The sequence below is a fragment of the Adiantum capillus-veneris genome, chromosome 13 (genome assembly GCF_014529385.1).
Source record: "Adiantum capillus-veneris isolate H3 chromosome 13, ASM1452938v2, whole genome shotgun sequence".
NCBI lineage: Eukaryota > Viridiplantae > Streptophyta > Polypodiopsida > Polypodiales > Pteridaceae > Adiantum > Adiantum capillus-veneris.
Genome location: NC_140943.1, coordinates 109,060,500 through 109,082,156, shown reverse-complemented (window position 1 = coordinate 109,082,156; position 21,657 = coordinate 109,060,500). Strand labels below are relative to the sequence as shown.

At 48.6% G+C, this 21,657-nt stretch overlaps 3 protein-coding genes across 4 annotated transcripts in view; 1 reads left to right on the top strand and 2 right to left on the bottom strand.

Annotated features, from left to right (window-relative positions):
* The window catches only part of RECQL2 (RECQ helicase L2), a 204,541-nt gene that overhangs the window by 155,424 nt on the left and 27,460 nt on the right, over window positions 1–21,657 (top strand). For both annotated transcript variants that reach the window (XM_086527176.1, XM_086527175.1), the window contains 4 exons: window positions 17,307–17,373; window positions 17,474–17,527; window positions 17,604–17,711; window positions 17,790–17,881. In XM_086527176.1, the coding sequence (XP_086383302.1) occupies window positions 17,307–17,373; window positions 17,474–17,527; window positions 17,604–17,711; window positions 17,790–17,881 (321 nt within the window). The remainder of the gene's footprint in view (window positions 1–17,306; window positions 17,374–17,473; window positions 17,528–17,603; window positions 17,712–17,789; window positions 17,882–21,657) is intronic.
* Window positions 6,894–7,822, bottom strand: LOC147444625 (uncharacterized). The gene is made up of 2 exons (XM_086527654.1): window positions 6,972–7,822; window positions 6,894–6,912 (listed from the first exon to the last, which is right to left on the bottom strand). The coding sequence occupies exons 1-2, from the start codon at window positions 7,820–7,822 to the stop codon at window positions 6,894–6,896; spliced, it is 870 nt and encodes a 289-aa protein (XP_086383780.1).
* On the bottom strand, window positions 7,925–9,435 carry LOC147444624 (uncharacterized). The gene has a single exon (XM_086527653.1). The coding sequence runs from the start codon at window positions 9,302–9,304 to the stop codon at window positions 7,925–7,927; it is 1,380 nt and encodes a 459-aa protein (XP_086383779.1). The 5' UTR covers window positions 9,305–9,435.

The following is a 21,657-nucleotide window of genomic DNA, read 5'->3' as shown; positions in this document are numbered from 1 at the left end:
GGAAGCGGAGAATAAGTGCCCTATCCTTTACGTTTCCCTTCACATCGATTCCTTTCTTGCCGACTCTCCATGCACTTGTGTGAGTGGGCTCTGTGATGCCCCGTGCGTTGTAGCAGTTCCTTCACTTCTTCATCTACATTCTCTTTGTCTTTGACCCCTGTGACCCGCACATGTAGAGCCCGATTCTTCCTTTTCTGCTCTTCCTCAATGGTCATATTAATAATAGTGGAGGTAGGTGTGGTATCGGGCATCTGGGCCTTCCCTTTCTTCGCATCCTCAATCCATTTCTGTGCTTCATCAACTTTTTCTTGTGTCTTACAAAGACGTTCCGCCCATGAAGATGCCGTTTTCGATTTCTGTCCATCTCCTTCCCGTAGAGCTTTCATCTGATCCTTCATGTCCTCGAGCTCCTTCAGCACCGAAGGTTGGTCGTCTCCCTTCTCCTTAGTTACAAATTTGCAAGCAACAAGTTCTCCTTTTAGCTCCTCAATTATTGCATCTTTTTCCCCCATTTGCTTTTCCATATTTGTTCTCCATGCTTCAAAACTTGCTACTGCCTCATCGATTTTCTTTTGCATAACGCAATCTGTTACATTTACTTCGGCCTTGATTAGGTTTCGTAATTCCGTTTTCAAGCTCTGAATCTCCTCGTTCTGTATCCCCCGGATCTCTCTCCTTATTTCTCTCATCATGTCTCCATACATGGAGTTCCTGTAGCTCTCAGCGTTCGCGTGCATTTCCTTCCTGATGTCATCCCTCATATAGTTTAGCTCTGATTTGAGCATCACCTGGACCTTCTCCATCATTAGCTCATCATGTCTCCTCGAGGTTTTCCCCACTCGTAAGGATCCTGGTGATAGTACAGTATCTCTGCTTCTCCGTTTAAATGTAGCTGCTGTTTTTTTGGGGGTGGTGTAACTATCTACACCCGGCCCTTCCCCTTCGGTAGGCGGATCCATCGAACCCGAGCCACAAATGTGGGGTAGGGTATTACGGTGAGGAAGTCCTTCTACTCGTAGAAGAGCTTGCAGAGAGAGCGTGTGTGCGTACGGCCCTCGCGCGGCCCAGAGAGAGAGAGAGAGAGAGAGAGAGAGAGAGAGAGAGAGAGAGAGAGAGAGAGAGAGAGAGAGAGAGAGAGAGAGAGAGAGAAATGTTATATTAACGTTTTCAAAAGGCCAAAGTGACCTATGAGGCCAAAGTGACCCAGGTAAGTGTATGCATCTGTATACTCCACAATCTCCTGACCATATTTGAAAGTAGGTACTGATCTCCTGACCCATTGTGGTGTGGTGTTAAACACCATAACCTTTGTTTTACCTAGGTTTACACCCATGCCACTATCCTCTACAAAACTGCGTAGAGAGAGGGAATGAAATGAAATGTCATTTTAACATCTTCAAAAGGCGAAAATGACCTATGAGACCAAACTGATACAATCCTTGTGGATCTAATCCAATGTGTGGGTACAAAAATAAAATGAAGTAAATTGAAAGACTAAAACTAAAAGACTCAAATTGTCAGCCTGAAAAATATCATCATCATTATCCATGCCCGAGGATGCCCAACATCGGGCGTTGTCTGAGAAAGTATTGCATCAGTCGCTGAAGAGCTTCGTCAATGTCCGTCTCTGTAAATAATTGTCCGGCTCAACTGTGCAGGGATGGTGGAGACGTGATGTGTACAACTCAAGACGATAGACTCTAGACGACTGACCACACAAAAGTAGACACCATTGACATTGTAGCCGTACTATAGGTTGCCTGTCACAAGACCACTCATCGTCCTAGTGAGAGAGAACACTGAGCTAGAGAGAACAGTGAAACAAGCAGGAAACACGTAGAACACTCTGACTGAAGAAGGTGATGCTTGGAGAAGATTTTGAGTTCCTAGGAGGAAGGTACCAATGAAGCAATGCCCGGTTTTAGTTCGACACGTGGAGCCTCGGCCGCAATGAAACTCCGGGAAAATTTTCGGTTTTTTTAAAGGCAATGCCCAAAATCCGACTTGAATGCGTCTGTAGCAGTTGCTTCTAACAGTGGAGGATTGAGGGGGTGGATAGTGGTCTAGGAAGTGAATAGGGCGAGGGGAGAGAGAAGGGGTGGTAGGGTGAGGGTACGGGCGAGAGGGAGTAGGTATGGACGAGGGGAGGAGAGGGGGTCGGTAGGGGGTGGTTAGGGGCTAGGGGGAGAGAGGGGGTGGGTAGGGGCAAGGGTAGAGGAGGATAGGGGCGAGGGAGAGTGAGGTGGTGGGTAGGGGCGAGGTCTAGGGTTAGGGGGTGGGTAGGGGCGAGGGGGCCTGGGTAGGGGCGAGTGGGAGAGAGGGGGTGGGTAGGGGCGAGGGAGAGTGTAGGTGGTGGGTAGGGGCGAGGAGGGGAGAGAGGGTGTGTAGGGGCGAGGGAGAGAGTAGGTGGTGGGTAGGGGCGAGGGGGCTTGGGTGGGGGCAAGGAGGAGAGAGGGGGTGGGTAGGGGCGAGGGTAGGGGGTTGGTAGGGTCGAGTGAGGGTGTGAGGGGGTGGGTAGGGGCAAGGGAGAGAGGGGGTAGGGGCGAGTGGGGTTGGGAAGGGGAGGGCAGGGCCGAGTGAGGGTGGGAGGGGGTGGGGAGGAAGGGATCAGGAACAAAGAGAGAGGGGAGGTAGGTAGGAGGCGAGAGAGGACAAGCAGGGGTGGTGAAGCCAAGAAAGAGGAGGCACAAAAACAGAGTTTTTAGAAACCAATCTGTTGCAAAATCATCGTGCATTCGTGCAGAAGGGGGTGGGTATGGTCGAGTGAGGGTGTGAGGGGGTGGGTAGGGGCAAGGGAGAGAGGGGGTAGGGGCGAGTGGGGTTGGGAAGGGGAGGGCAGGGCCGAGTGAGGGTGGGAGGGGGTGGGGAGGAAGGGATCAGGAACAAAGAGAGAGGGGAGGTAGGTAGGAGGCGAGAGAGGACAAGCAGGGGTGGTGAAGCCAAGAAAGAGGAGGCACAAAAACAGAGTTTTTACAAACCAATCTGTTGTAAAATCATTGTGCATTCCTGCAGAAGGGGCTACATGGATCTTGTACTGTGACCTAGACCTTAGCAAAGATACTCGTCTGCACTACACATGGCCTAGCAGAGCCATGTGGGTATCAGAAACGCCGAAGTTTGCTCCCTTTGTGGGGTCTGGAGAGGGCACTGCTGAAGATTGCACTGTAGGTGAAGAAGTGGCCGCGGCTAGGAGTAGAGAGACATCAGTGTCATCCCCTTTGAAATTCACTTGGTATCGCTGTAAGCCGCCTTGAAGAGGCTTGGTGAAGGGTAGTTCACGAGACACAGAGAACTTAAGTTGGTTTGAACAATCTGACACAGATGGTGCTAAGGTTGAAGTGTATGTGAACTCTTGTAGATCCTCGACACTTGCTGTTGGCTCAAGTGGCTTACTGGGTTCAATGACCGTAGAGACATTGGAGGAGAATGTCCCTTTAGGCAGAGATTGAATAGAGACCCCGTAACAAGGCATAGATTGGTAGCATCCAACCACTCTAGCAGATCTTCGTCTGACCCGTCGGGTGGAGTAGGCTGTTCTTGTTCTGGGTTGGTTTCCATTGACAAAGATCTTTGGTGCACTACGAGATCTATGCCTCCTAGGCGAATGGGTTGCATTGGGAAGCTAGGAGTATGTATCCACATTTCATCGTTTCCCCAATCATGAAGCGCTTTAGTGTGTCGCAGCCATGGTCTACCGATGAGCAAGGGAAATCCTCCCTCAATCTGGGAAGACGAACCACAACAAAATCCAAGTTAAAGGTGAAGTCTTGTACCTGCAGAGGCACCTTGTCCACTATACCCACTGGGTAGACTGTCCTCTGGTCGGCCGACGTAACTGTGAAGGGAGCAAGTTGTGTAGGTTGCAGACCTAAAGCCAACATAGTGAACTCAGGTATTAGGTTGATGGCAGATCCACCATCCACTATCACTCCTGAGAATTGCCGCCCCAAGAGGGCTTCTATAATCCGTGAGGGAAGCAGCGGGATGGGATATCATATAGGACTTGGATGGTTGCACTAGGAGGTGCCCGCCACTAGGACCTGCTTTGGGGTAAAGTGATTGAATAACTGTAAGAGTGTCACTTCAAAAACTCGCATCTACTGCAACATGTCATAGAGCGACACTTGTTGAAAGGTGTTCTTCAAGATTGTCTTTGCTGTAAGCTTTTCTTTTTCTACTAGTGGCTTTTCTGGTACCTTAATTTGCTGTAGATCAGCAACTGCTTCCAAGAAAGCTTCATCAATATTGGAGAGCAAAGATTTGGATCCTTGCTTGGCACTGGGGGATGGCTTGTCAACAGCTGAAAGTGAGGTATCCACTGGTGTGAGAATGTGTGGGGGAGTTTAACTTGCTGGAATGCTAAGACCGAGAGCGGCTCTCTGGGCCCGAGTGAGGGCGCCCACTGGCTCATCTACCATGTGCAGCTTATCTTGAGGGGTAACCACATGGGCAGAAGGGGGACGCTGAGGAATGGTGCTAACTGCTATCAGATTGAGCTTGGGAAAGGTAAACTCATTTTGGCTTTAACTTGGGTTCGAAGACGTAGATGCACGAAGTTTGGGACAATCCTTATTGTAGTAATCCTTTGCTTCAGGGCAATGGCGGCAGGGAGGGGACCCTTGTGGCAAGGGGCATTTGCTTTGATAGTGTCCATAGTCTCCGCATCTGTAGCATAAAATAGGCCGACTCAATGGGCGAGGTGTTCCTTGCTCCTGGTGCATGGAGTTAGAGGTGGAGGCGTAGAAGCTTTGAGGAGATGAGGGAGCATGGGTATTATAAAAGCTCTGAGAGGGAAAAGTGCTCTGCATACCTTGCATAGGAGGTGCTGTCAGCCAAGGTGGCATGTGGTTTGGATGGCCATAGGGGGAACCCATGTGGGATGCAAATGGTGGTCGTTGTTGAAGAGTGTAGCGCGGATAATGCGTCATGCTCTCTACAGTGTGGGTGCCCCTCAGTGCAATGTGCGTGACAATCTCACTCAACCAAATGAAAACTCTCTCAGACAGAATGAAACACAGAAATAACGGATAACAACACAGAAACAATGGATAACAACAGAGACACAACAGTGGACCAGAACATGTGGACTCGACTAGCTCAAAGAACCATGTACAGACCCTGGCGTGGCAGCACACTCCGCTCCAGCCCAGGACTCACAGGTACAAATGGGGTGTCGAGGCTCAGATGTGCCGGGATGGTACTAATGTGCTCTGTGTAAGACTCTCTCTAGAGGACTACGTGCAAGATAATGCCACTGGCCCAGAACGACTACTCATATGTATCACCATAAAGAGCCACCAACGGCTCATAAATGTCAGCCATGTGGTGACCTGGCCACGAAGTCCACTAGACCACCGTCGGTAGGTACCCTGCCATGTGTCGCTCCCAGACCAGAGGGTCCGTCCAGTGTGAACCAGGACCAAGTGTAACCAACTGTCCAACTGTCTGTCCTGTGAAGTGACACTGTAGCCCTGCTACAGGTTGCCCGCCACAAGACCGCTCACCGTCTCGGTGAGAGGAATACTGAGAAAGCTGTGAAGGAAAACCACTAGGTACTGCTTCCGTAGATCTTTCTTGAAGTAGGTGTTAGGCCCATGACCATACATACCTCAAAAGTGGAGTTAAGAACATTACATTGCTTGCAATCGCCTTAAGCCTCTAACTAGGCAGGAACCCACCATCCTGCCACGTGTCTCTGCCCAAGTGGAACCGACCAGATCAAAGACCAACTGACCAAAGCCCAACTGCAAACTACTGTCGTGTGAAAGTGAAATTGACACTGTAGCAGGCTACACTTTTTTTTTTTTTTGAGGGCGAGGGCGAGGGCGAGGGACTAGGGACTAGGGGTTAGGGGCGAGGGACTAGGGACTAGAGACTAGGGGCTAGGGGCTAGGGACTAGGGACTAGGGGCGAGGGGACTATGGGCTAGGGGCTAGAGACTAGGGGCTAGGGGCTAGAGACTAGGGGCTAGGGGACAAGGGGAGGCAAGGGCGAGGGGAAGGGCTAGGGTGAGGGGGAGGAGGTAGGTAGGAGGGCTAGGGCGAGGGGGTAGGTAGGTGAGAGGGGGAGGGCGAGGGGGTAGGTAGGTGAGAGGGGGAGGGCGAGGGCGAGGGGGTAGGTAGGGCGAGGGGGAGGATGAGAGGCTAGGGGCTAGGGGACAAGGTGAGGCAAGGGCGAGGGTGTAGGTAGGTGGGAGGGGGAGGGCTAGGGCGAGGGGAAGGAGGTAGGTAGGAGGGCTAGGGCGAGGGGGTAGGTAGGTGGGAGGGGGAGGGCGAGGGCGAGGGCGAGGGCGAGGGCGAGGGTTAGGGGGTAGGTAGGGGGGCTAGGGCGAGGGGGTAGGTAGGTGAGAGGGGGAGGGCGAGGGCAAGGGGGTAGGTAGGTGAGAGGGGGAAGGGGAGGGCGAGGGCGAGGGCGAGGGGGTAGGTAGGGGGCTAGGGCGAGGGGGTAGGTAGGTGAGAGGGGGAGGGCGAGGGCAAGGGGGTAGGTAGGTGAGAGGGGGAAGGGGAGGGCGAGGTCGAGGGGGTAGGTAGGTGGGAGGGCGAGGGCGAGGGCGAGGGGGTAGGTAGGGGGCTAGGGCGAGGGGGAGGAGGTAGGTAGGAGGGCTAGGGCGAGGAGGTGAGGGGTAGGGTAAGGCGAGGGGTAGTGAGGGGGAGAGGGGGATAGGGTAGATAGGTGCACATAATGAGCACGCAGTTACCATGAGCAATACAGCGATCACGATCTTAGAATTCATCTTGCAGGACGGGCTCTGTGAAGGGAGTTTGCTATACACAAAGGAGAGCTTTGTTCTGGTCGGAGAAGCAGACACCGAAGGTGTTTGTAGAGGAGATTTCTTATTGCTTCTATACTTCTTCATAGGCTCAGGTGGCACATTAGATTGAGTTGCTGTGGAATCATTTGAAGAGGATGTTCCTTCAGGCAAAGAGTGAATAGAGACTCCATAACAAGGCATAGATTTGGTAGCCTCCAACCACTCCAGCAAGTCTTCATCTAACCCATCCGGCGGAGTAGGTTGTTCCAGTTCGGGATTGGACTCCATGGACAGGGAACTATGATGCACCACCGGATCCATTCCACCTTCAAGGCGAATCGGTTGCATTGGGGAGCCAGGGGTTCGTATCCACATTGCATCGTTTCCCCAATCATGTAGTGCTTTCGTGTGTCGTAGCCATGGTCTGCCAATGAGCAATGGGAAGCCGCCCTCTACCTGGGGAAGGCGAACCACCACAAAATCCAAGCTGAATGTGAAATCTTGAACCTGCAGAGGCACCTTTTCTACAATGCCCAAGGGGTAGACAGTCCTCTGGTCGCCCAAAGTCACTGTGAATGGGGCAGGCCTAGTGGGCTGGAGACCCAATGCCAGCATAGTGAATTCAGGCATCAGGTTGATACCCGACCCACCATCTACTATGACCCCTGAGAATTCGCGGCTCATAATAGAAACGGTTAGACGCGGACTCCTGTAATCAGTAAGTGAAGCTTCGGGATAGGATATCATGTAGGATTCGGAGGGCTGCACTGGGAGGTGCCCGCCACTAGACCCTGCACCAGGGTACAGAGATTGAATGATGGCAAGGGTGTCACTTCGAAAATTTGCATCAAGTCGAAGCATGTCATACAATGACACTTGCTGAAAGGTATTCTTCAATATAGTCTCTGCTGTAGGTTTTTCTCTTGGGATCAGCGTCTTCTCAGTTTCCTTGATCTTTTGTAAGTCAGCAACTGCTTCTAAGAAAGCCCCATCAATATCGGAAAGCATAGTAAAAGATCCTTTCTTAGCACTAGGGGATGGCATGTCAGCTGCTGGAGGAGGTGTAGACATTGGGGAGGAAAGGGCTGTACCTGCTGGAAGATTGAGGCCGAGGGCTACCCTCTGAGCTCGTGTGAGGACACCAGCTGGCTCCTCTACCAGCTGCAACTTGTCTTAAGAGGCAATCATATGGGCAGAAAGTGGTGGCTTGGGGTTGGTACTAACTGCTATCAAATTGATCTTGGGAAAGGTGAATTCCGGTTGGCTCTGACTTGGGCTCGCAGAGGTAGAGGCGCGTTGTTTGGGACAATCCTTAGTGTAGTGATCCTGAGCCTCAGGGCAAAGTTGGCACGGAGGAGAGCCTTCTAGCAGAGGGCATTTGCTCTGATAATGCCCATACTCTCCACATCTGTAGCATAAAATGGGCCGATTGGAGGGACGGAACGGCGGACGAGGTGGTTGTTGCATGGAGTTTGAGGGTGACGTGTAGAAGCTCTGAGGGGTTGAGGGAGCATTAGCATGATAAAAATTGGGAGATGCGAAGTTGTTGTGCATACCTTGCATAGGAGGTGTTGTCAGCGGAGGTGGCATAGGGTGTTGATGACCATAGGGTGAAACCATGTTGGATGTAGGTGTCAACCCTTGTTGAAGGTTGGGGGCGAGGCTCTGTTGTAGTTGCCGCATTCCCTTCAGATAATAGCACTCTTTGTCATCATGGCCAGGCTTCTCGCAGAAATGGCAGTAAGCTCGAAGTGGGCAGTCCTGAGAAGGATGCCCTGGAGATCGACATGAGCTACACCATACCATAGCCTTAGTCTCCTGCTGAGACCTGAGCTCTTCTAGCTCTCTTTTAAGTTGATCATAAGCCTCTTGATGTGGGGGCTTCTCCTGTCTAAGAGAGAAGGATCTCTCCTCTTGAAGAGCTCGCTGTAACTTTAGGGCTTCCAGTTCCCTGCGTAAAGAAGATAAAGGATCAGAAGGATTGTCCAAAAACACAGAGGGGGTCTCTATGTGAGGGGGGCTGGTGAACAGCTTCCTAGCCCCTTCTATCCTCGTAGCAGCGGCGATGAATTCCTCCAGAGTGGCGTCGGGTCGGAGGCTCTCCCGGAGTTTTTGTTGAGAGGTTTTGGGAAGCGCCTTCTCCACCCACTTCTTAACCATGAATTCACCTGGTTGCTGGGGAAGCTTGGCAACCAGAGACTTGGTTTTGGTCATAAGCTCTGCAAAAGTCTCCTCTGGTTGGAGCACCATGTTGGCCAACTCATCCAACACTTTCTCTTGGTAGTCGCCCGGCCTAAAAGCTGCACAGAACTGTTGTCTTAAGTCTGCCCAAGTTGAAAAATGATTCTCTGCAAACTGGCTGTACCATTTGTCTGCTAAGCCATCCAAGGTTGATGGAAAAAGTACCAGATAAGCATCTTCCCTGTTAAGACCACGTCCTCTACAGAGAGATACGAACCTCCGTGCATGGTCGTCCGCATCTTCCGAGGAGAGTCCTTTGAAGGTGGGGAACTTGATGTTTACCTTGGCCAACACACTAGCCAACGCCTCCATGGCCCCTTGTTGAGCCTGTTGCTCAATAGCCTGCTGTAGCAGAATAGGAGAGAGCTTTGCTGGAGAAGGTGATCTGGAAGATGTGGAACCGGATGAAGGAATCGGGGATGTCGTATGTGGAGGTATGGTTGATGAGGTTAATGGACTTCTACTAGATACCACAGGGCGTCTTCTGTTATAGTGCTTCAGAGGGCTCAGTAGTGCGCTTTGACGCTCAACTGACCGCCTTGTATGTGTCATGCAGTGAACAACACGGGTCTAAAACCGAACAAGTGAGGATAGTGACTAGACCACTTGGTTCAGGACCAATGACTAGACCACCTAGCAGGCACGATGAGGAGGACTGGACCAGGGCGAGGACTAGACCAGGACCAGGACCAGGACCAAGACCGAGGACCAAGGACCAAGACGAGGAGGGCTGGACCAGGGCGAGGACTAGACCAGGACCAAGGACCAAGGACCAGAGACCAGGGACGAGGAAGGCCTAGACCAGGACGAGCACTCGGTGGACCACTGCGAGAGAGGACCAGACCAACAAGGCGAGAGACTAGACCAGCTAGATTAAGTTGAACCAGACCAAACCAGACCAACAGGCTGCACAGGCGAGGCGAAGAAACCAGCTACTCAACAGAGTGAGACTTCAGTTGAGGTCCCACCGTGATCGCCAAAATGAGAGCACCTGTAGCACGGATAATGCGTCGTGCTCTCTACAGTGTGGGTGCCCCTCAGTGCAATGTGCGTGACAATCTCACTCAACCAAATGAAAACTCTCTCAGACAGAATGAAACACAGAAATAACGGATAACAACACAGAAACAATGGATAACAACAGAGACACAACAGTGGACCAGAACATGTGGACTCGACTAGCTCAAAGAACCATGTACAGACCCTGGCGTGGCAGCACACTCCGCTCCAGCCCAGGACTCACAGGTACAAATGGGGTGTCGAGGCTCAGATGTGCCGGGATGGTACTAATGTGCTCTGTGTAAGACTCTCTCTAGAGGACTACGTGCAAGATAATGCCACTGGCCCAGAACGACTACTCATATGTATCACCATAAAGAGCCACCAACGGCTCATAAATGTCAGCCATGTGGTGACCTGGCCACGAAGTCCACTAGACCACCGTCGGTAGGTACCCTGCCACGTGTCGCTCCCAGACCAGAGGGTCCGTCCAGTGTGAACCAGGACCAAGTGTAACCAACTGTCCAACTGTCTGTTCTGTGAAGTGACACTGTAGCCCTGCTACAAAGAGTAGGACCAAGACTTTGTTGTAATTGTTGCAATCCCTTGAGGTAGTAGTAATCCTTGTCCTCATGTCTAGACTTTTCACAGAAGTGGCAATAAGCCCGAAGGGAGCATTCTTGTGGAGGATGCCCTGGAGAGCAGCATGAGCTACACCAGACCATAGCCTTAGTCTCTTGCTAAGACCTGAGCTCCTCTAGCTTGCGCTTGATCTGGTCCAAAGCCTCATGATGTGGAGTCTTCTCCTATCGAAGACAGAAGGACTTCTCCTCTTGAAGAGCTCGGTGTAACTCTAGGACTTCTAGTTGTCACAAAAATACGGAACCGAAAAACCGACTGTTAAATGCAATTTATATACTCAAGAGACTTTGGAGAGAAAGCTTGACACATCATTGATGACCAGAAGATGGGCTAGTCCCCCCCCCCCCCCCATAAAGAGAATATCTTTATTACTAAGGGAGAATCTTTACAAGCACAGGAACAGGGCAAAAGCCCGTCCTCTATTCTTTCTTGTCCTTTTTCTACTTCTGACTGAGAGAGTAGAAGAACTGCTCTTTGACTACTGAGAGGATCTTTCCTCTTTTGTGAGATTTTGGGAAGCTCTCGTAGGCGAGAGTCTACCTTTCACAAAACTCATCGGAAGCTCTCATAAACGAGAGTTTATCTTCCGCTAACTGTGTCTCTTCGGACATAATCATTCCTACAGTCAACCCACGAAAGAAACATGCAAAACGCACGCACACACGCTTGCTGTAATTTTCTGCACATAACCAGAATTTGTTACCTGAGCGCGTTCCAATGTCGAAATGGAGGTGCTTTTTGCGATGGAAATGCTCCAAACTTTGTGTATGTGTAGAGTAGGTAGTGATGAATTAGATTCTATTAAGACTTTGCTGAAATTCACCCTAATACAGGTGATTAGGGGCTGAAAACAGAGAATTTGCAGCAGCTAGACGAGGGAGAAAGAGAGTTTTCTACTAGTATACGCGATGGAACTTCTCCCACAGCTGCCTACAACCATGAGAGGCCCTGTCTAGGTGATGGGTGCTCAGAGGCTCCACATACACCACAAGGTGCTGCTATCAAGCTTCAATGGAGAGCTTCACTGCATAGAGGACGTTCAACTTAGGGGGGGGTAGTGCACTGTCAACCTGGCAAGAGGGGGAGGGGCTGCTCTCATATAGCCAGCCAGAAGAGGGGGCCCTAGCATGAAGAGAGAGAGAGAGAGAGAGAGAGAGAGAGAGAGAGAGAGAGAGAGAGAGATTGCATGGGTAAGTGTGCTAAGTGGCACACTTACTTAATAATTTAAAAACCATTCACCTTTTGACTTTAAAAGTCCGATGCTAATTAATGAAAAGTGCAATTAAGTGCACAAGTGCACACATAGATGCAACCAATGAAAATGTTAGGTGCTCCCCAACGCAATGCCGTACTAGCACTGCTCTGGCATTACCTGTTCGCACTTGTCCGGCCATTTGGTCCAGCATAGACAATTTAAAATAATTTAATAGACTTATCCTAAGGCCGTAAAAATAATTCAGGCCTTAGGGGTTATGTTGTTCTAAAGACCCCATCTCATTCCTGTGCTTACACTAGCGCGTGTAATTTTTAGAGTCTAAAATCTGAGGCTACTATCTACCCCTTCATTGAAGACCCGATTTCCCAATCACTAGGGCTTCAGGGTATTTTCTGCTAGGGTCTCCCTTAGGTGCTCTGGCCCAAACTTGGGCGCACCTGAGGCCCTTGAACTGCTAGATCTATTCTGATGTGCACACAACTAATTAGATAATTCTTTTCTCGTAAATACATTAATTATTTACAAAGTCTGACATAGTTACACTAGTTCCCTGCGTAAAGAGGTTAAAGGATCATAGGGACTTTCTAAAAAGACTGAGGTGGTCTCTACATGAGGAGAGTCAGTGAACATCTTCCTAGCTCCTTCTATCCGAGTAGCCACTGCAACAAAATCCTCCAGAGTGGCATTAGGTCGGAGACTCTCTCGGAGTTTTTGCTGAGAGGTTTTGGGAAGAGCCTTCTCCACCCATTTCTTAACCATAAATTCACCTGGTTGCTGAGGAAGCTTAGCGACCAGAGACTTGGTTCTGGTCATGAGTTCTGCAAAAGTCTCGTTTGGCTGGAGCATCAGATTGGCTAATTAATCCAGAACCTTCTCTTGGAAGTCCCCTGGCCTGAAAGCTGCATAGAACTGTCGTCGTAACGTGGCCCAAGTTGTAAAGTGGTTCTCTGCAAACTGACTGTACCATTAGTCGTCTAAGCCATCCAAGGTGGATGGAAAGAGTACTAAGTAGGCATCTTCTCGGTTGAGACGACGATCTCTGCAGAGAGAAACAAACCTCCGGGCATGGTCGTCAACATCCTTTGTGGAGAGACCCTTGAAAGTAGGAAACTTAATACTCACCTTAGCTAGAACGCTTGTGAGCTCCTCCATGGCTGTATGTGGAGGAGCTGTTTGTAAAGGAGCTTGTTGTGACATAGGGGATGAGAAGTTTATTGAGGGGGGTGACTGGGGAGGTGTAGAACTGGTTGAGGGTGAAGGTAGGAATAATGGGGTTGGTGGACTTCTTCTTGGCACGAAGCGTTGACGCTTTATGTGGTAATACTTCAGAGGACTTAATAGCGGGCTTTGTCGCTCTTTTGACTGCCTTGTATGTGTCATGCAGTAACCAAAAGCCCACCCAAGCGTTGGGCACGAAGAACTTTAACTTGCTGAAAACTGGTCCAATCACCACTAGACGAAGGCGAGAGAGAGACTGGACCACTTAGCTGGACCTGGATGAGAGAGACTAGACCAAGGCAAGTGAGTGGACCACTTGGGTGTACCTGGACCAGAGAGACTAGACCAAGACGAGAGACTAGACCAGCAGGTCTAGGACTAAGACTAAGCCGACCCAGTCGAACCCATTAGAGCAAGACAGGTAGAGAGCTGAAACCCAGCAGCTCCTCGACTTGACTCTGCTCTCTACACGGAGTGAGATTTTAGTTGAGGTCCCACCGGGCGCGCCAAAAGTGAGAGCACGTGTAGCGGAGATAATGTGTCGTGCCCTTTGTAGTGGGTGCTCCTCAGTGCAATGTGCGTGAGATCTCACTCCACAGAATGCAAACAAAGAAGACAATGAACAACAGAGCAACAACAGTACCACTCAGCAATGAACATGAACAACGACTAACTCAAAGAAACCAACACGGACTCTGGCATGGCAGCGTACTCAGCTCCATCCCAGATCTCATAGGTACAGTGGGGGTGTCGAGGTTGAATTGTACAGGGATAGTGCAGACGTGCTGTGTACAACTCAAGATGATAGACTCTAGACGACTGACCACACAAAAGTAGATGATCTGGATCCCGTATCCGACTAGGACCCAACCACTCATATGTAAGGAGCCACCAACGGCTAGCAGATATCCCAATCCAGCTAAGCTTATGTCCAAACTGAGGTGGTGGTGATTTGGCCTCGTGTCCACTAGACCACCATCCATATCACTTGCCACGTGTCACTGCCTAGGTGAGAGTCTGTCTAGTATAAACTCCTGACCAACTGAACTAACTGTCTATCTGCGCCAATGACACTGTAGCCCTGCTACACTCAGCGCGAATAATCTCATGTGGCACTGAGGCCTTAGCCCGAATCATCCGAGAGATCATAGAGACTAGAGGCCTCCTCATACATCTCCATCCATCAATGCTACCAGATCTGCCCTGGTGGTCCACTGAGGGCCCCCCAAATCTGAACCCCATAGAGCATAGCTGAAGCCACTAGAGTGTCAAAAAGCCACAGCTTTGTTCGAGCTTCCTGAAACTAAACTTGCGAACACATCGTCTACAAATCTCCCAAAGCTGCATAAGCTCTCGTCAATCTAGTCTCTGTTGCTCTCCTCAATTAAAATGCCGGTCCACTGAAGACGATCTCAAGATAGGTGTATGCATTTGTATACTCCACCGTCTCTTGGCCATATGTAAAAGTAGGTGCTGACCTCCTGACCCACTGTGGTGTGGTGTTAAACACCATAACCTTGGTTTTCCCTAGGTTTACGGACAATCCACTATCGTGGGCAAATGTGTACAAAGCATCTAAATGACGCTGCATCCCCTCTGGGGAGTCAGAAATCAACACTATCATCAACATATAATAGTAGTGGGATCCATGTCCCTGCCAAGTGTGCTCCTCTATCACCATCCCTCTGAATGTAGTCAGCAACCTCATCCACATACATGCCAAACAGTGTAGGAGATAGCGGGCAGCCCCGTTTCACCCCAATAGTGGAGTGAACCAAATGAGAAATCCCCTTTGGAGTGCGTACATGCCCCACTACTGACTTGTAAAGAACCATGATCCACCAAATCAACTCTTTTGGAACCCCCATCTCTTGCAGTCTGCGCATAAATCTAGCTCTGGGCACTGTATCGAAGGCTTTGTGGAAGTCCACAAAGCAACAATAGAGCCATCTCCCACGTGATCTCCCCTCGCACATGGCACAATTGAACATCACTGCAAGCTCTGGAAGCAAATCTTTGGCATGTACGAAATGCTCTGCTACCAAGCCATCGTGATCATATGCTCCCCTAAAGGTCTCCCCTGATCCTTTGTGCATAAGCGTCTGTAGATACCATCTGTGTAGACAAAATCAGTCTCCGAAGTAAAATTGTATCGGGTATGTATAGGTGTCTGTGCCAATCGAGCTGTGTTGAACTGGAATGAGACGGTAAACGGTGAGGAGAGCATGATCTACTGCTACCCAATAGGCCCGGGCCCGACTGTAAAGTCCTGAATAGAGGGTATGAAACTGAGCTGAGCCAAAACATAATCCACTGTGCTGGCCCCATGTCTATGAAGAAAGCAGGTGAACCTACTCGACGCTGAAAATCTGTGGAGGCCATTCAAGATGGCCAGTCCATGTGCAGCCCCCAGATCTGTCAGATATACCCCATATCCAATGTGCTCTTCATCCTGCGAACACCTGGCCAATCCCATATCATTGCCATCCAATTTTCTCAACATTTCCTCTGAGGTATCGTAGAAAGCTGTCTGCTGAGACTGGCCCGTCCTGCCGTTGAAGTCCTCCGACAACATGTGTGTGCGCCTCCTCCTCGTGCATGCTTTGTGCCGCTGCTGTCTCCTGCCGTGGTCGCCTTCTATGTATTTACATTGTTCCTGCCTCTCCACTTGTAATCTTTATGTTTGCGACGTTTTCTTCTTTTTACGTAGGTCATTCTTTGTGTTTCTTGTTTGCTGATTGTTTTCTGCTCTACTTGTGTGTTTGTTTGCTTTGTGTGTCTTGCATGTGTTGTGTTCTACATGTGTTCGATGCTTGGAGTTCAGAACAATGAATTTCTAATGAGTAAAGGTCATTGGGATTACATTGAAGGTAACATGAAGGCGCACTTGAGTGCTATGCTTATGTTAGGGTTGTGTTTGTTTGCTTTGCCTATTTCTTGTCAATTCTTTCTGTTTTTTTCCCCCTGTTTGTTGGGCCCCCGATGATCGGATGGGTTTGGTGGTGGTTTCGGTGGGTGTGGTGGATATGGGTGGGTTAAGCCACCAGGGATGGCTTGAGGTTGTCTCTCTCCCGGAGTTTGGTGCAAAGTCTATGTGTGGCGGTGATGCTTATTCCGCTGGGGTGCACTGTGGGCGTTGGGGATCCGGAGTTTTATATTGGAGATTATTTGGTGGAGTTTTTGGTCTCCTTGTTGAAGGATGGGTGGCCTAATTCTGCTTGTGATCTCTCTACAGTTATCTTCACCTCCTTTGTCCCTAGCCTTTGATGTATCACCCATCTTTTGTAACTCTGTATCAATGCTGGTTTTTTCCCTATGTTTTGTTGTAATTGTTATATTTCAGGGGTTTTTCCCAACTAGTTCCATTAGTAAGTGATGCTTATGGGAAGATGTAATGCCTACGGGCTTTGTAACTTGGTTACGTAATACAAAAGCGTCTAAGCCCTCCTTTAAAATAAATAAATAAAAAAGCGACAGAAAGAGGCTCCTTAGGTCTTACAGGTTTATATACACAAGGATGCTAATCAACAGAATCTACCTCTTCAGAGCTTTTCTTCTGTAGAAGCTATTCCTCATGTCTCCTTAGGGCGCAGAGCTCAATAAGGCTCCTCAGGATGTTGTACCTACATGTAATAGTTAAGAGATGCTATTCCTTTAGCTGTATTCATGCAAAACAGTATACGAGGAGAACTCTCCACTTCTTGGACATGACAAAAAATGTAAACATAGGAGATTTGAGAGATTTGAAACCAAGGTATAGCCTTGGTAATTTATTGTATAGCTGAGGGACATTGGGATCACACCTCCCTGGTGATTGGCATATTTATTATTTTGTCTATTATGTCTTGAGGAGTGTGCCCTCCAGATGTTTATTGTAAAAGAATTTTTTTCTTTGGAAAAAAAAATGAAACAGGAGGGAGGGAGCCCAGCTTTAGGGTTTAGGGACAATGTGTTGTTGATGTGATTGTGCAAATTGTGCTCACCTTTGCCTTCATACATTACGTATGTTTGTTTGGGAGATTGAGAAGTTGACAGCAAGCCAATCTCAAGTCTTCTTATATTTATTACTATCTAGTGGAGCTTTACGAAAATTTGAAAACATAAATGATTGCTTCACCAAATTTCTGTTCTGTTTTAATTTATTGCCATCATGTTTACATTTACTAACGATGTCAGCATTGCGAGAATGGGTACTGTTACGGAGGGTGAGATGTTTATAGTGTTACTCCCTTGTTACAGTTGAAGAATGAGTGCCGTCGTGCAGCTTTTTTTAAACATTTTGGTGAACAACGCCAAGAATGTAACGGTAATTCTGATTATTTCGTTTTTAAAAAGAGTTCTCATGCTGTTTTTCTTTCTCTTTGGGATTTTGTCTTTGGCTAAAAAACTATGAGAACCTCTATCAGGCATGTGTGACAACTGTGTCATTGGTGGTGACATTGCTGAGAAGGATGTAACCGGTAATTGTGATTTCTTGTAGATTCTTTGGTGAGAACCTGAATTATTTTTTCTTACTTTTGTTGCTTCTAACTGCAGCACATGCACAATCTATTGTACTGGCTGTGAAAGAGATGGAGGATTGTGACAAGAAAGTCACTCTGCTGCAGCTTGTGGATCTGTGGAAAAGCAGGGCGCATCAAGCAGGTTATGAAGCACTCCTTGTAGGATTGAGAGCAGCTGGTCTTCTCTTCTGAAAGGCTTCTTGTGTGAATGTTTTCTCAGGCCAAACACAAACAGACCTACAGCTTGCAAAAGATGTCAAGAAGCAGGAAGTTGAGCAGATAATTTTACAGCTACTGTTGGATGGTGTTCTGGTATTTTATTTCTACCTTAGAGGATAATTATTTAACGTCTATCTTAGAGAAAAATTCCTTTCTTTCTCCTAGTAGTGAACCTCCTGAAATGCTTTGAAGTAGGACAAAACAGTTGACTGATCACTGTCAAACTTCTGGTTTTATCTTAGATTCTCTATACCATGCTGTGCTTTTCATTTTTGATAAGCAATTTTTGGGACTTTATTTATATACTTTATCTCTGATTTATCTATCATCCATTTCATAATATAGTCCTGATAACTAGAACTTTCGGAGTGACTGAACACTGTTATCTGGTTTTATCTGATAATAATGCTCTTTTGACATCAATATTTGATTGCACATTTTTGGCCTGCTAGTGGAAAAAGCCTTTGGTTGGTTTTTTTAGCCTTGGAGATAAGGCAAAGATGGTTGTAATTGGATACCTTCAAGTCATTGTTTATTATTTAATGTTGAATCTTGAGATTGAAAAAACCAAGTCCCTTTGATTTTGCACTCATTTTTGTAACTCACCTCTCTCTCATGTCCATGATGGGGATGGAGAAGCCTTTACACGCAAAGGCATGGAGGGTGGGCAAGAGGAGTGAAGGCCCGGGAAAATCCTCAAAGTACAAAGCACTCGTATACGTTTCCCCTCCTTGGAGGAGGAGTTCTTGAAGAAAAGGCCAACCCTCAAGAAGATAGGTATTTTTCTCGGTGATGATCTCAGCCTCTCGCAGCTGGCTCACATGAGAGAGGTGATGCCAGAGATTACAACAGCAAGGGAGAAGGGAAAGATTGTCTTTTATGAAGATGGTTGGGTGGTGATTGTAGAGTGACGCTCTACATGACGGTGCGAGACCATCCTGAAGATGGCTGTCTGGGATTTTTATGGATCTTATAGGCTGGATGTGGGCGCCTTTGAGAATGGCTTTAGGACAGGACACTAATTCTTCTCAGAGACTCAATAGGCCCCTTGACAGATGATGCCACATGTGACGGGATATAGATGGGAGACAGCTTGCCGGACTGGTACAAGATCTGAGCATGGGAACAGAGGATCGGGGGGAGTAGCAATATTATTTAGAGAGGAGCTACAACCACTTCTACACATTGTACGAAGAGATGATCATGCTAGATACTTGTCGGTGAGGTTGAGGGCCGACACAGGCTGATTTTTATTCATTGCCATATGCTACTTTCCCCCCAGTACATCAGTCTATGCTAAGCCTAGAGGGTGGTCACCTTTCTCTCTCCTAGATGATGACATATGGGAGTTTTCCACAGGGATGGTGATGCTTAGAGAGTTGGATGTAGGAGATTTGGGGCTTGATAGAAATTCACAGGACAGAGAGCAGACAGAGTATGGGAGACATCTCGCGGAGATGGCGACCACAATGGTTTGGCCATACTTAATGGCCTACAATGTTTTCCTAGAGCGGCTCAGCCAGTTTCACATACTTTCCACATAGGCATGGGGCCGGCACAATGGACTACGTCATGGCACAGCTGAGCTTCATCCTTTGTATTCAAGATATCACAGTAGGACCCATACTAGAGGGTGTAGCAGTAGATCATGCTCTCTTGACACTTTCCGTCTCCTTTTAGTATAGTACAACTCAAGTGTCAGGAGGGAGGACACATATCTGCTATACATCTACACCAAAGAATAACTCTGTTTATATAGAGGAGATTTATAGTCGTCTATGTACAACAGCCAGGTTAGGAATCTGAATGGAGGAGATCACCACTTTACTGGCCGAAACATTGCATGATACAGCAGCAGAGGCATACCCACACTTAGCCTGATTAGAGACGCCGTTCTGGGACCATGTCTCATAACAATTGGTATGACGAGGAGTACAGCTTCAGAGGGATCTTCTCCTAAGGGTCATCAATCACAGACAGTCTCGGATAACCTTCCAGCGCCTTGTGCGATGAAAGAGGCGAGCATTCCTAGCTCAAATGGAGCAAGACTTATACCAGTTGTTCTTGAGTAGACTCACGAGAGGCATGGCGTTTCCTTCATGAGCACTTCCCTACCCCGGTGATTATTTCCCCTCGTGTGGGATCTGTATGCAACATCCTTATATACGGCCCCTGGACAGACACCCCTCTCAAATCCTCCTGACCCATGCTAATCTACGATTACCTTCTTTGCCACTGAGATGGTAAAGACGGCCATTGACATGATGAGGACTAGGAGGGCATATGATCATGATGATCTAGTAGTAGAGCACTGATACATGCTAGGGATATGTTGACCGAGGTTCTTGAAGTTCTCTTTAATCGTGTCATGTGTGAGGGTCTACCTGAGACTTGGAGACTGTCTACTATTGTACCTATCTTCAAAGCAGATGATCCTGCGGAGCGTGGAAACTCTCTCCCCAGCTTATGGAGGATGGTTTTGTGACAAGACCCAGATACATGGACACCCACCTGTCTCATGGGATACGATGTGCTATTGGCCAGATAGGCACATCTTCACACCAGCTGCGGATTGAGACTGAGAGATACAACGGAGTGCTAGCAGAGGCCAGGACATGCCCCTTGTGTGACATGGAGCCTGAGACAGAGTTGCACTGCACATGCTGCTGCCCCGTCTACTACGAGATACGAGGTCGCTTCCATTGCTTGTTCAGAGGGTTTTGGACCACTCTCCAGAGTCATGGGGTACAAAGATCAGAGATGCCTGGGCTTGTTTTTGCTTGCGCTGTGGAGACACAGGGAGAGCCTGATGAGAGGAGAGGCTAGCCAGTCTCAGAGACAGATCACAGATTTCTTTAGAACAGACACTGGACAGCCGGAACCAGAGGCACACTGATTGACCGAGCGTTTGAGCTTGGGAGATCCAGACGCCCACGATTGCGGAGGACCACCCAACATCGACGGAGGTTGCATCAGAAGATTCGGATCACTTTGGCTAGGCATGCACAACGCCCTGTGAGACTACTGACCATGGAGGAGATTGATGAGATCTGCCACCGAGCGATGCTGGATCTCCTCTGATTTAGCTATTTAGCTATCCGAACCAGCTGCTTAGTTCACATCGAGCGGCCTAGGTTTCCATAGTGTTTTTAGCTTGTTTTGTTATGTTGATATAGTTGTTATTTTTGTTACTCCGACTTTGTATCAGATCCACCACATTGTAACTCTCTGGTCTCATAGGTCACTTTGGCCTTTCGAAGACGTTAATATAACATTTCATTTCATTCATTTCTCTCTCTCTCTCTCTCTCTCTCTCTCTCTCTCTCTCTCTCTCTCTCTCTCTCTCTCTCTTTCGCCAGTATGTAAGCCCCATACGAAGGCAACCTTTGTGCTTACAAACAAGCGGATAACACAAATGGAAAGGGAGATGAAAGAATGGAAAGCAGAGACGGAGGGATGGTGGAAAGAGAAGGCCAACCTTCTTCAAATGTTCCTCAACGAAGGCGCGCAATGGAAAAGGGAGAAAGAGGACTTGCACGCAGAGGTACAAGCACTTAAGGCGGATTCACAAGCACTTAGAGAAGAGGTCACAGCCCTCAAGCGAGAGCTTGCTGATAGAGCAAGCAGTGGACTGGAAGAAGGGGAATTCCAGCCCTCGATGATAGAGGAGATCAAGGTCATCAAGGAGCAGGTACGGATGATCACAGAGGAGGAGAAACAGAAGGTGGTAAAGAAGTCTTCGTGGATGGATGTGATCACGAAGACGCAGAAATGGCGGATGAGGCCGAAAAATGGATAGAAGTCGCTAAGAAAGGGAAAGGGAAAGAAACCACATCCGTCCCCACTCCTACAATCATCAACATGACTCT

Bases quoted from the DNA above. Each gene is read 5' to 3' on its own strand.
- LOC147444625 (XM_086527654.1), bottom strand. From the start codon at position 7,822: ATGTCTACACCTCCTCCAGCAGCTGACATGCCATCCCCTAGTGCTAAG.
- LOC147444624 (XM_086527653.1), bottom strand. From the start codon at position 9,304: ATGGAGGCGTTGGCTAGTGTGTTGGCCAAGGTAAACATCAAGTTCCCC.